This window comes from Aplidium turbinatum, chromosome 14 (genome assembly GCF_918807975.1).
Source record: "Aplidium turbinatum chromosome 14, kaAplTurb1.1, whole genome shotgun sequence".
NCBI lineage: Eukaryota > Metazoa > Chordata > Ascidiacea > Aplousobranchia > Polyclinidae > Aplidium > Aplidium turbinatum.
Genome location: NC_137485.1, coordinates 2,747,315 through 2,762,411, shown reverse-complemented (window position 1 = coordinate 2,762,411; position 15,097 = coordinate 2,747,315). Strand labels below are relative to the sequence as shown.

At 37.5% G+C, this 15,097-nt stretch overlaps 1 protein-coding gene across 1 annotated transcript; it reads right to left on the bottom strand.

Moving 5' to 3' along the window:
- Positions 1–10,494: 10,494 nt before the first annotated feature.
- Positions 10,495–15,073, bottom strand: LOC145783464 (kelch-like protein 12). The gene has a single exon (XM_082595350.1). It carries the CDS (start codon positions 12,783–12,785, stop codon positions 11,169–11,171), a length of 1,617 nt encoding a protein of 538 aa, XP_082451476.1. The 5' UTR covers positions 12,786–15,073; the 3' UTR covers positions 10,495–11,168.
- Between the last annotated feature and the right edge of the window lie 24 nt (positions 15,074–15,097).

The following is a 15,097-nucleotide window of genomic DNA, read 5'->3' as shown; positions in this document are numbered from 1 at the left end:
ATAATCACCAGAAGGCAGAGGTCCCATTAAATCAATAGCAAGATCTTGCCAGGGTCCTTCCGGCAATTCGGTACGTTTCATGGGTTCAGGGGATACAGGTTTTGAAACAAGTTGACACCCAAAACAATTTTTACAAAAACGATCGGCATCTTTGTCTATTCCAGGCCACCATACTTTAGTACGAAGACGTCTCTTCATGACAACGATACCAGGATGGCCCTCGTGAGCTAACGTAAGAACATGTTGTCTCAATGTTTTTGGAATCACAATACGTGTACCTCGTAATAGAAGACGGCCAATGACAGCTAATTCACTTCGAACTGTTAGATAAGATTTACATTCAAGTTCACACCAGTCGTTCGAAAGAATGCAATCCATGACATTGCGCAACTCAAAATCAGCGTTTGTTGCACGCTCGATGTCACGTGTGCTCATGGCAATAGGCGTCGCTTCTTTTGCTACAAATTTCACGTACTCATGCGTGTCATCAACGTGTTTGCACAGCGCTTTTGCAGAAAATAAGCGAGATAAGCAATCGGCAATGTTTTGCCTCCCTGGGATATACTTCACTTCATACTGATAAGGCATTAATCTTAAAATCCAGCGTTCCATTCTAGCATTCGGCTTGGAGCGGGGAGTGAAAATGAATTTTAACGGTTTATGATCTGTTAATAAATCAAAACTGCTCCCATACAAATAAACGTGAAATCTTTCGCATGCCCACACAATAGCTAAAGCTTCTTTTTCAGTTTGCGAATATTTACGTTCAATTTCGGTTAAAGTACGGCTAGCATAACTAATAACATAATTTTTCCCATTTTGGTTTTGCACCAGCACTCCAGCTAAACCATAAGGACTAGCATCAGCAATTACTTGAGTTTTAGCATGTTTGTCATAATAACCCAAAGTTACACAATTGCACAATAAACATTTTAGCTTTTCAAAAGATTGCTGTTGAGCTTTACCCCAATGAAAATCAATACTTTTACGAGTTAACATACGAAGCGGTTCCGACACCGTGGCTAAATCAGGTATAAATCTAGCATTATAATTCACCAGTCCTAAAAAACTTCTTACTTCAGCAGCGTTTTCTGGTGCTCTTGCTTCCTTAACAGCTTCAACTTTTGCCTCTTCCGGGTCAATTCCTTTAGACGACAGCACATGTCCCATAAATACAAGTTTGTCTTTGTTGAATTCGCACTTTTCTTTGTTCAGCGTGAACCCACTATCTCGAATTCTTTCAAGTACCTTCTCGAGTCTTTGGTCATGCTCTTCTTGAGTCGATCCGTACACGATAATGTCATCAAGGATATTCTTGACTCCTGCACAGCCTTGTAGCGTTTGTTGCATTACTCGTTGGTACATCTCCGGAGCACAACTAACTCCAAACATCAGTCTCTTGTATCGATATAATCCTTCATGCGTCACAAATGTAGTAATATTTCTAGAACTAGGTTGTAATTCAATTTGGTGATACGCCCATTTGACATCTAGTTTAGTGAATACCTTGCTTTGGTTCATGTCATGCAGCACTTCTTCAATGGTAGGCATCGGGTGACGTTCTCTTCTGACAGCTTTGTTAGCTTGGCGCATATCGACACACAAACGAATGTCTCCATTTTGCTTGGGCACGATCATTGCAGGTGAAACCCAAGTTGACGGTTCTTCAACTTTTTCGATGATGTCAAGGTCTTCCAACTGTTTTAATTTTTCTGCTAACTTGTCCCGAAGGTTAAATGGTATTCGTCTTACAGGTTGACACACAGGCTTTACATTTTTATCAACAGGTATTGTTAATTGAAAGTCTTTTAATTTTCCCACACCATCGAAACATGACTGATATTTATTCAAAAACGAAGGACTTTTAGTTACAGCATTTAGTTCAGAATCAAATTTAATTATTTGTAACTCTGTGGCTGTTTTCAATCCTAGCAGCGGTTGCCCTTTTCCTTCGATCACTACAAATTCGACATTTTTCAGTGCTTTTTTTGTTGTTTCAACGTCTGCAGTGAAAATTCCTGCTATTTTCAAAGGTGCATCACTTCCATAAGCGTAGATTGTTTTGTCAGAAAGATGGCTTTTGCACTTAATGCGCTGTTTTTTTTAAATCTTCCCACAGTGCACGATCAATTACATTACATGTAGCTCCCGAGTCGATAATCATTGAAATATTGATTCCACCAACATTTACCGAAACTTTTCCAGTATTGTAACTACATACATTAAAGATATAGTCCAACTCACCATCAGCATTTCGTTTTACTTGTCTGATGTTATTTTTTCGGTTCGTCCTGTTGCTTCCATTCGTCGGGTTCTTTTCCTCGTGGCTGGTTCCAACAGATTTTGTTCTGCAGCAGCTTGCAAAATGACCCATTTTATTGCATTTTCTACATTCTTTTCCTTGCGCTGGACAATTCCTGTCGCTGCTTTTGTGACCTTCCCTTCCGCATCGGGAACATCGGAATCGAGATTGATAGCTTTTCTTAGCTGATTTAAACGTCGAGATTTTGTTGACTTCCTGACTGTATGATCTTGATTGAATTTCTGACACTTCGAATGCCAAGGCCAATTCTCTTAACGTTTTTAGATTCAAGTCACTTCCTTTTTCTAAGAGTCGGCGTCGTAACGCATCTGATCTACATTTTTCCACGACTTGATCACGAATTTGATCATCCATGTCTTCAAAACTGCACGTTTCTGCTTTTTGTTTTAATCGAGTTATAAATTGTTCTACACTTTCTTCCTCTTTTTGAAATAGAGATCTAAATACATGGCGTTCAAACGGGACATTGTTTAACGGCGTAAAATAATTAGTTAGTGCTTGAACAGCAGCTTCATAGCTGGTCAATTCCCCTTCAAAGGTAAAGAAAATGTCCTGCACTGCCATTCCAGCACAATGCAGCAGCAGAGCTCGCTTTCTAGAAGCATTCGTGACATTCTTTCCTTCAGCATACAACTCAAAAGCTCGTTTCCATCTGGTCCATTGCGTGCTTGCTCCAGGACTTTCACAGTCAAAAGGTTGTAAATCAAACGTAGGTATCTCCATTCTTTTCTGAGTATTATCCTACTATCCTCGTCGCCAGAATTGTTGTGTCTGCCTAGCCTGCTTTACACAACTTGATAGTTCAGATTTAACATAGCACTTGTATTTGCGTGGCGGAACAAAGAATCCAAACAGCGAGACACGAGTCATTTATATACTAGCACGTTACGGGTTTCCAATACAGATTATGTAAATACACAGACACTACAACGTTAACTAGCCTTTTTTTAAAACTAGGGCTGCCTTCCCATTGCGAAAACTTTAATTGTAAATACAAGGAAACAAATACGAAAATTTTTATTGAACACTGCTGACTGACAATTCGAAATGACCTAGCCTGACTTCTAAAAACACACTAACCACGTTAACCAGCCTTTTTCAGAACTAAGGCAGCCTTCCCATTGCGAAAACTTTAATTGTGAGTCATAAAAACATCATAAATACACAGTGGGAAGTCTAGCTGGAGTTTGAGTTGTCTTGCAGTGGTAAAGCGCGAATTTTTAAAACACAAAACTCCTTTCTTTTCAAAAAGTATGTTCTGATGATAGTTATCCCGCGGCACACCTAGCATCGCCTCGCGGCACACCGGTGTGCCGCGGCACACCGGTTGCGGAGCACTGAACTAGACGACATACATCAACATGTTACAAGACATAAGGCTAAAACCAGATTTTTTCTTCCCAGGTTTGAAACAAACTTTGGCAAAAAAACACTCCATTTCTTGTGTGTGCAAGTGTGGAGTGAAATTTCACACGATATAAAAGATTTACCGTTCCATTGCTTTAAAAAAAATGTCAAAAACCAACTGTTACATGGATATACATACGTACCTTAAGTCCTCAATACAAAGGATAATTTACCTTTACAGTATATCATCATATCGTACTTATTAATCTTTGTTCTCTACAGTTAATATCAAATTGTCCTGTTTTTTGTATGCTTTACATAAAAATTGTTGCAATTCGGTGGTGGTATTCACGTTTTCCCCCGTTATTTCAGGAAAACTTTCGCAAGTGCTGTAGCCTATTATAGCACACAATCACTTATTGGTCGTTGGTTAATTCTTGGTCGCTGGTTTGAATCTTCATCCTCGGCTTACTCAGTTTGAGAATGCAGATTCAAACCAACAGCAGTTGTTTTTCAATCTCAGTGGCGAACCCTTTTATTCAATGAAGTAGTGTGCCTGCCTCTGCACACTAGTGTGTATGAATGTGTAGCCTAGTTAGATTTACTGTGATGGGGTGGTGGCTGACTAGATGACTGCTTATGGTCTTTCGCTACCATCCTGATTGCGCCATCATCTAACCCAGGGCTTCCCAAACTTTTTTGCTCGCGACCCCTTTTAATCTCCTAAAATTTTCCGCGACCCCCTTTACGGTTAAAAGGATAAACAATGCGAAATATACGTTTGTGATATTTATTGAAAGGTTTAATTTGAACGAAAACTAAAAACAAGCTATCCGTACTTGAAGCCTACTACTTTACTACTTGTAGCCTGCTGGGAACAAAACCAAAGAGTAAACTTATTCAGTGTGATGGCTGCAAATGCTCTCTGCGACAAAGCAAGTCTAGCAGTCGCTCGATGTTTGTCAATGCTGGTCTCAAAGCAGCTTCAATGTTATTTACGCTGGAACGGTATTTTATCAACTTTGAAAACACTGACACGCACATATACGTGGAGACAAACGGCAGGAGTGCGATTACTACTAAGCAATATAATGGTGAATATTCCGGTCTAACGTTAGGCTAAGCCAAAAAGTGTGAACCTTTTTTCCAGAAAATTCAAGCCACAACCTAGTTAAAAGATAGATTTGCAAATTTTTCTTGAGATTTGAAAGAGAGGTACGGTAATCGGTACTTTGTTTTTGCATGGTCCGCCCCGTTAGCTCAGTGGTTACGCCCCCAGCTCAAGATCACGCGCGCAAGTTCGACTCTCGGGGTGTGCGCTTGAGCAACGCATTTCAAGACTGCTCTCCATTAAGCGGCACCTAGTGAATGGAATAATTCCCCGGCAACAATCGGAAAACTTCACTCTGCCAATCTCGGTAACCGGCCCTGTGTCAAGAGCCTCTGCAAGTATGCGAAACTACCAGGAATAACCTATCAAGGCTTTGGCAGTCCGAGGATAAAGATTCAAAACCAACCAACCAAATGGGTTTTGGATCCAATCTAAAAGTATTGTCCAATTCTGGAAGAAAATACTTTTAAGCTCTTTCAACAGTCTTGAGAAGTGTCAATAACCAGAGGCTTAATATAACGTTTGATTCCACGCCATTGTTAGCCAAAAACTTTTCAGTAAATGAAATTATTTCAAATAAATCATTTTTAATGTTTTGTTTCTACTGTAGATGTTTAACTTTTTGATAAACGCTCCAACTTTAGATTTCCATGTAAAAACATGAATGTTTTATCCTTGGAAGGACGAATCAAATTCGTTCCCTTTTTTCAGGCAAACCTGACAAATAGTATAATTTGAAAAGCCTTTCCAAAAACGTCTTTACAAACACGGTGGAAAAAAGGCTACACTTTTTCTGTTGGAAATTTTACGACTTAACTTTTTAACACTAATAACTTGTTAAAGCACTGGCTTTAGTTTTGAAATCCACGCTTACAATGCAGAAAAGAGGATTTTAAACTCCTATTCCATCTTTCATTATAGGCTATACAAATTTAAAAAATACGGGTAGCCTATTGAGTGCACGACTCTTAATAGTTAATAACTTTCACAGCATTTTGCATATAAGTGATAATATGCAGTGCTTTGTGTAAAATTTGTATACTTTCTGCGACCCCCGAAGTTCGTTACGCGACCCCTCTGGGGGTCGCGACCCCCACTTTGGGAAGCCCTGATTCTAACCAACAGTTGTACAATGCATTGTTTTGACAATTACATTTTACTCTGATTGTTTGTTAATATATGGCGCTGTTAAAACAAAATAAATTGACTTGACTTTTTGTGTTTTATTTTCATTTTTTTATTTTAAAGCTTTGGTAGAGAGTTTGCTTTGTTGAACCATAGATAATTTTTTTATTTTGTTGCACAACTTTTGAGTTTTTTGCTTGGAAGCTCCAACTCGCAAGACAACGCCAAACTATGCACTCGGTCAAAAATATACGCATCACAATGCGCTATGTATGAAGTATGCATGACAGAAGGCAGTTCTATGCATCTATTGACAGCATAGGCTAGTGCAAGGCCTCACCCACCGCTTCAATGGCGAAGAAATTAAAACTTACCAAATGCTTAAAGAAGTTTTAATATCTGGCACAGTCAACGACAGACAGTGCTGTTACAGCGTTGGAACGATATGGCTTCGACGTGAAAATTTTGGGCCAAGATTTAAGCCGCTTCCATCAAAAATTTGGGCCGATCAAGTATGTGTGCGATGTTCGAAACAAGTTAATGGGACTCAAACCTATTGTCAAAGAGTTGTAGGCTATCCTATGCCATTGTGGAAAAACTTGTAAGATTGCTATTGGTCAATGGCCCTTCTTTTCTGCAGATGCTGAACGATCGTTTACCTCGCCACGCCGCTTAAAAACATGGCTCCAAGCACAATGACTGTTTTTAGACTCAATTCCATTGCCATGCCCATCCGAGTGTATTTGGATGAACTAAGTGTAGATGAAATCTGCAAAAAATTTGTTTTCAACAATGCACAAAGATTTAAAGTCTTTGGAGACTTTTGACTGTTCTACTTAGAATAGAAGCAGAGTGCACACAGTGTTTTGTTTGAGGTGTTCGTTTAAAACGTTATTTGAATTTCTTCTATGAATTTATTATTTCTTTGTAGTTTTGTGAGAATTTGGTACAAAGGTTGGCCTATGACCTGGGCGTTATGGAATTTTTTTGTTTACTGTTATTACTTAGCCTACACGCCGCAGATGGTAGGCCTTCCTATAGTATCGATCAAGATGTCCCCCTATTTTCAGGTGTTGTCGAAGTTACGGTAGGCTAATGCATTTTAGCTTTTATTATTTTCTGAGTTGAATAATGAATATAGGCCTAGAGCACTGTAGAGTGTAGAAACTTTTCCTTTCACTGTGGATGTTATGGCACAGCTAGGTTGTCGTGTTGTATTAATGTAGCCTAATTGTAAACTAAGTTAAAAATTAAAGTTTTGACTTTAACGCTTTTGACCTTTTAGCGTCTGAAGTGCAAAATTTGGTGGACTTGAGCCAAGAAAGAATACAGAGAGGGATTTTGCGTGTGTGGGACCTCTTCGTCAAAATTGTCTCAAAACCTCAAAAAATGTTAAAGAGCTTTTGCTCGCGATTTTAGATTCGTTGAAATATTTGTTCGATTTTAAATCGTGCTGCAAGGCAAAAATTTACGGCGCAAAACACACCGTCTAAGACGCTGTATAAGAAATTGAAACTTTCAGTAATGCGAAGGGGATCTGCTGGGGGACGACCTCTCATAAGTAGCCTATACAGTAACTTATGTGATGCGCTAATCCGATAAATCCGCTGTCGATGTCAAAACATCGTTCCCGCCCCTGCTTAAATTACCCACCCCACTCTAAGGAATTGTTCGGAGCCCATTTTTGTCCATGTTAGGCTAAGATATTTTAATCCAGCAAATCTTTTTAAGGACAAACTTTGGAACTTTTGTCTCTTTAACGCACCGTCAAAAAAACTGAGAAATTAGCTACCTTCGCCTACATTTCCTTGATCAGAGCAACAAGATCTACTTTTTTTTTTAGTGTCAAAAATCTAACTATCAAAACTTTTATAACGTACTAAAAAGAGTCAGGGCTGTCTAATCATGGAAAGATTTGTATCTGAAAGCCTGTTTGCAATTTGAGAGGGGGCATAACTTTTCTGAAATCATTTTTCTTGGAAAAAGCCCATTGTTGTGTTTCGAATCTTGTCGCACGAGCTGCAGGCTTAGGCTATATTTTAAGAAAAATAAAAGTAAGAGTCAAATTGACGCTTTGAAACGGAAAAAGTTTGGTGGACTCACCTGGAAATACGAACTCTACAAATTCAAATTTCAGGTTCATGCTTATTGGTAAAATAATCTTTTTAAAGTAAACTTTAAGAGTAAAATGCATCAGAAATATGATTTAAAGGCATATAGGCTTGCAACGCCATTAGTCTTCCTCTAACTTAGCTACAGCCAGTGATGGGCATTATCGGCGATAATTATCGGCGATAAATTTTTATCGCTTATCGTTATCGCTCAATTATTTTTTCAGTTATCGTTTATCGTTATCGCCAAAGGCAATATTTGATTATCGCCGATAATTAATCGCCGATAAATTTTATTTCGGATCAACGCATAAGTGGAAAGACCATGAAAAGTAACATTTTTACCAGCCACCTAGTTAATGAAACTAAAATTAAAACCAGTCCTTCTTCAGTGCCTGAAGTGTGTATGCACAGGTCGTTGTCAGGGGAGGGGGCACGCCCCCTGCAGCGACGGCCCTGACAACACAATAATTTTTAGAGTTGCAAATTGCAATGCAATGAAATGCATGCAACAAGTTTCTTGTTGTTTTTCTGCAATCGGCAATGGCGAGTGAACTTTACAATTAAAATGTAGGCCTAAGCGTACAGGCGGTACAGATTCCTTTGAAGCGAAGCGACAGAAATTGGCAAGTGGTTTGTGAAAGTGGCCGCTTTTACATTGGAAACATGGTCTTTCGCGCCACCTCACGATCAACTATTTTATTTTTGTGTTTTCTTTTTTCGTTGGAAGTGTTAGTTTTTAGTAATTGTCGTAAAAAATAAAATCTCTCTAGTCAAAACATGAAACTTACTGTTTTAAGTGCATTAAATTTTTAGATGAGTAGATTAACTAAAATTGCAAGAACCTGCCTTGAGACGTGCGGTTACGTCACAAACTCAGTTTAAAAGACAAAATTCACACACAATAACAACACAAGATCGGTTATAGACTGTAAGATCGATTTTTTTCTAACTTGGCGATATAACTTTAATCCAAAAACAATAATAAAATGCGTAAGTGCCATTTAACTTAAAAAGTTAACCCATTTGTGCCGAAAGTGAAAGTAGGCTACTTAAAAAAAATTTCGGAAAATTTAAATATTGCATAATTATGACCTAAAAATCATATCACAATTATTTTTTTCCTAATTGTGTTCGTACTTTTTGAAAAAAAAGCCGTCCTATATATAAGACGCTAGGCAATTCCGTTATCAAATTTCACAAGCTTGGTGGATTTCACAGTGTATGCACATTTTTACTACCAATAACGCTTAAGATTACTGATAAATTTTCAAGCATTTGGCGTTTTTTGGAACTTTTTTAATTATTGCTGACTTTGCTGTAAACAGCCCTGCAGAAAGCAAAATACAAAGTTTGGAATTTTTTATGGTATTTTTATTTGATTTAATTTTTTTGCCTACTGCACGTAAGCGGCAGTGTAACTCAATTAATAAAAGCATCCAACTGGTATCTGAAGGTATAATTATAAGCACGGCGGTTACCTCAGTGGTTTGATTCTGGATCAAGAGGTTGAAGATTCGATACCTACTGCCGCTGTTGCGATTCTATTTATGCATAACTTATAAAAGGTTTTGTCCCTTTACAGTATATTATGTTCGATTTTTCGTCATGTTGATGAAAACAGTTCGTGCTGCATGGGATGGGGCAGCGCTAATCAAAAAAAAAAAATTATCGTTATCGGACATTATCGGCGATAATTTATCGTTTATCGTTATCGCTTAACTTTTTTTTGATTTATCGTTTATCGCTTTAGGCATTTTTCGTTTATCGATTATCGTTATCGCTTAACTGAAAAATGAGTTATCGCGCCCAACACTGGCTACAGCCAATGCAAAAAATCTTGACTGTAAACTGATTTTGCAGACATATTGTTAATCAATCAATCATTTTATTTTTCGTCGTTAACGCGTCCGGCACGTTGTGCACGGTAACCCACCAAGCGTAGCTAATTCTGGACCTTCTCTAAAAAGTAAGTCATTCGTAAAACACTTTTTTCCGAGAAAATTAAACGTTTGTTTCATAAGGAAGGACACCTCAGGTATTAAGGTGCAGCATCATTTATAAAAATTTCTCGGACATTTCAACAAGTTTTTGTGTACGTAAAATGAACCGTCCCCTGCTGCAAAAGTACAAACTGGACCACCCATATCAACGCCAACGATATTCACCGAGCCTGATCATCATGCTTCAGCGTGGGAAATTAGTAACGAACTTGCCCAAAACGGAGAATTTGACGTAAGCTGGATGCCAATTAGTAATGTTGCCCAGCATTGAGTAATTTTGATTAGGCTACCATTTAATTTTGAATTGTTAGCCTACTCATTTACCGTATAAAAGTAATTTAACCAACAACAATTTGAGTTTCGAAAACCAAATAAAAACATAACATTTATTGTCAACTTGTTACAGTAAAATTTTGAGCAATGAGGGGGCAGAAATTAAAGTTTGGCTATGGTACAAAATAGACTTACGCTGGCCCTGTTTGGAGGTGGTAAAAACGGGGTCGTTTCTCACTGTTTGGTTTTATTTTTGCAAGGTGATTGGAATCTGAAGTGAGACACATGCGACTTATTGTGACAAAACGAACCGTCACAGCCTAATTATTTCAATAACAAATCTTTCCTTTATTGTTTTTAAATTTAATTATGTGCAGAGTTATCAGATAGGTACAGTTTGCTATAGAATTGATGTTTGCTAATTTCCACAAGTGGAAAACATAGTGAACGTTTTGTTTTTAACGATGATAAAAATCATTTTCATCATCGTCGAAAACGAAATTAACAATATTCTCAAATGCACGTTTGTTTTTAAACTATTTACAACAACAAAACGTGACGAATTCGATCAAGTGAACAAGAACTTTGATTTTATAAAGTGAGTTTTTCAATGATTTTACAAAAAAGTAAGAATCAAAATAACAATAAGCATAAAGAACAGTACAGACCCATAGGCTAGTGCGCATGCAAAATATTTTTTGTCGTATCTAGGTAATCCTCAACGTTGAAGATTTAGATTTTAAATAAAGAGGACGGCAAGACAAAGAAGCCAATTGTCATGCCCACCATGCCATACATGCTCTTGAGCTATGTGGGATCGTGGTCCTTTTGAGCGTCGTACAAGGCTCTCTTGTATATGCAGCTGAAAAGCTAAACTACACGCCAACAACAAGTTGAGCATTTTCAAATTCAGGGATTTTGTTTTCTACTTTCCAAACATTGTTCTCTGGAGAATAAACTTCTACAGCATCTGATCCTCCTCCAGCGACGTATATTTTCCCATTTAAAACACAAGCTCCATGACGCCATCTTGCATGATTCATCTCTGCAACATCGCACCAAGTTTGGTTCCTTGAATCAAACCGTTCGACTGATTTTAGTTTTCCATCCTTTGAACCTCCAATTGCATATATTTGATCATTGAGAACAACACCAGCTAGACCAGACCTTGCTACTTTCATTGAAGGAACAATATTCCAACCACCTTGGCGAGGATCGTGATGTTCAACTGAGTTTAAGTAACCATTGTTGAAACCACCAATTGCATATATTCCTCCGCTGGTGGCAACTAGTGCAAATGAGTAACGTCCTTCATTCATGTCATCAATTCTGTTCCATTTGTTCTCGTCAATGTTATAACATTCTCCCGATTGTAGAGCATCCCATCGCTTATGTCCACCATAATTGTAAATGCAATCATCGGAAATAACAGAAGCACTGCGGTCTCTTTTCACATTTGTGGAAGCTAACTCCTTCCAACCTGCCGCCTGGTCTTCCAAGTCTAATCTTTCCATTGCACTGATATTCACTCCACTCATGACGTAAATCTTCCTTTTGCGACACACAATTGATCCCCAAGTATGATCAAACAATGTGTTTGGAATTTTCTTTGATTTTTTTTTTATGAGGTCATAATTCACCAGTTGCTTTTTTTGAAATGCAATAAAATGTTTATCTGCTTCTTTTTGTTGCTCAACAATAGCTTGATTGTTTTGTTGAAGTCGAAGTCTAGAAAGTGTTGATTGAAAACACAGTTTGAGGCATTCATTGGAATTTACGATCAATTCTTCTTGGCTGACAACATCTTGCAAGAAATCCAAACATAAATTTTCAAGTTTCAATAAACTGAAAAGCTCAATCAAGTGTTGGTTACGTGCATCGACGTCATGTTTGATCCATTCAATCATTCCATGGAAAACAATTTCCTCAGACGTCATCTGTTTATCTGCCATTTTAAGAATTTTTTTGATGTCTTCAAATATCAAATCGTTGAATTCTTTTTCCTTGATTAGACTTTCAAAGTTGTTCGCAATCAAAAAATCTGCTTTTTGTACAAGTTTGTCAAGATTATACAACTTTGAGTACGATCGAATATGTAGACAGTTTGTTGCATCAATTTCCTCAAGTAAAAAGTCCTCACAGAATGTTTTCAAGTGAGGAATCTCCATGTAATTAGCTGCTTCTATGAAGTTATACACATTCTCACTTGTGATTGTGATGTCACAAGTGTAAATGAAGTTTAAAACAGCTTCAAGTGTTTCTTCAGTCACTCCTTGGACATTTCCTTTTCCTTCATACTTTTCCTTCATTTCAACAGAAAACATTTTCGAGAAAAATGTTGAGAACACTCCAATGATACATTTGTGTCCAGCAAAGTCATTAGATCCAGCAGTTAAAGTGACATCACAATAGTTTTTCATTTTGATTCTGTCATTGTTTAACATTGACAAAATTTCTAAAGCGTGATTACTTTTATAGTTTTTAGACTTCATTACTAAAAGGTTAATAATTCTTTATAATCCTGCAAATATACAACCATGCAGTTACACAAAAGTTGCATTTGAACACAACAAGCTTTCATATGCCAGTCACTGCAAATATAACGCAACGATATGGTCACATCACTCCATTATAACATATAGACAGAAAGCAGAAAGAATTATAATATTTACACCGTGTCAAGCCATTTCAAGCTTTACGTTTTCAGTTAGATTTTGATATTAATGCAACGAGGACCAAGTTGGTTTCCACTAATGATACGACACTGGTAGTGTAGACGGTTCTCGCCCCAATCCATGGCATGCCAGCAGCATTAATGTTGCGGCTGAGTGAAAACACAAGATCGCTAATGGGGCGCAAAATGGAAGCGATTATGACGTCATGACGGAGAGAACGATGCAATCATAAGACAAACTAACCAAAACGCAACTATGATGAGCCACGGGAGATGAAATTTAAAGTATATACATTATACACACAATTTCTACTCTGATGACAAAACTCCAGTAATGGCAAAAAAGATTTCTATCCAAGAGAAAAAAATTGGGACACCGAAAAAGACATCAGTGTAAGTGATAATATGGATAGCATCACCCCCAACAACCGGGAAGCAACTTTCCAAAAGGTACCATAAAAAATCCCTTATGTTGAAACTTTGAAAGAACAAAGGAAAAACGCAAATCGTAGGTAAATTAAGTCATCGCTTTGGCATCGGCTGACTTGGCGCGAGGGTTAGGGCGATAGTAGTCTTTTCATTGATGTGGGTTTGATTCCCACCACTGCTATTGCCGTTTTTTTCTTCTGTAATTATCACACAATGTTCAAAGTAATAAATGTTAAAGTGCCCTACTGATCAGCGTGACTCTGATTGGTCAAATTTTAAAGTAGGGAATTTTTTTATGGTACCTTTTGGAAAGTTGCAACCAGGAAGCATGACGGAAGGGCTGAACAGGAGGACCCCTGCTAGCGGGAACAAACGCCAAGTCTCGCCTATTTGAGAAGGGACAAATAGATGATGATGATACAAAAACGTTGACACGAAAGCGTTAACACGGTAAATGACACCATTGATTCACAAATGATAGGTTATTTCATCACAATGGCATGGCAAGCATAAGGTAGAGACACATGCAGGTAAATGTGTTGAGAGCGACATACATTGGTGACTTGATTTCTCTCAAGTTTGTGGTAGACAAACAAGCAGTGATTATACAAGCGCCATAACTGAACTATGTTCAGCACACAGGAACGTCTATAAAATATATAAACAGTAAAGAAAGTAAAAATCGATGTTATGGCATTGCAAGAAGTTAATAATTAATACTAATACTTATTAAGTAATACTTATTAATACTAATTAAGTTAATACTTTTTAATAAACCACTGGTGCAAAAAATTCTCAAATACTTCTACACTCCAGTGCACATATTACGCTCGAGGCACAGAAAGTACAAGACAATGAACACGTTTGTAAAGGACGCAAGGTCTACGGCATGACGATATAACACAATACAGTTAAACGAAGCAAAAATAAACAACGCATCAGCAACTGCGATATTGACGGAGGCAGCAGGTCTATCGAGAGATATTCAGTTAAACTTGACATTCATTAAATTTTTTATAGATTTTGGTTTTGCTAAGTTTGGGTTAAACAAACGCGTATTTACATAGTTCCACAAGACGATGAGTTTAAAAACCAGATGTAAGTGAATAAAGCAAATTAAAATTTCAAAGCAATTCATTTCAATGCAAATTCCTCTTAAAATCATTTTCACTTTCTGATTTTGTAGAGCGCATTTTAAAGTTGCAAATTTAATAAATTACAAACTTTAAGCTCTATTGACAAAATCAATTTCTTTACAGATAAGTATTGATTATTGCTTCCAAAGGCCTCAAACACCACATCTTACACTATAACTATTGCAAATACTACAGTATAATCTGTGCACCCAAGCTATGTGTACATCTAAGCGTTGCGCAGCACAAGCAGTGTTAGTGCGAACAAGTAGGCCTATATAATTTCCATCAATATTGCCTTTTTTCATGAGACGTTCGATGAAAGTTTATGGGGAATCGAACCCATACACAATAATTTTCACTTAGCCTATGCAATAAAATATGTTTACTTGAGCAGGAAAAAGATTTAAAACTTTGATGCGAGAGATAAACTATTGCCGTAATTAAAAGGAAAAGCAAGAGATGTGTAAAAATAATAGAAAACAAACAAAATCATGACATAAAACTTAAGAAACACTGCTCTGTTGCGTCAAAGCAACATTGAATTTCATGTGGCAGATTAACAAGT

Coding starts and splice junctions, on each gene's coding strand:
- LOC145783464 (XM_082595350.1), bottom strand. CDS start 12,785: ATGAAGTCTAAAAACTATAAAAGTAATCACGCTTTAGAAATTTTGTCA.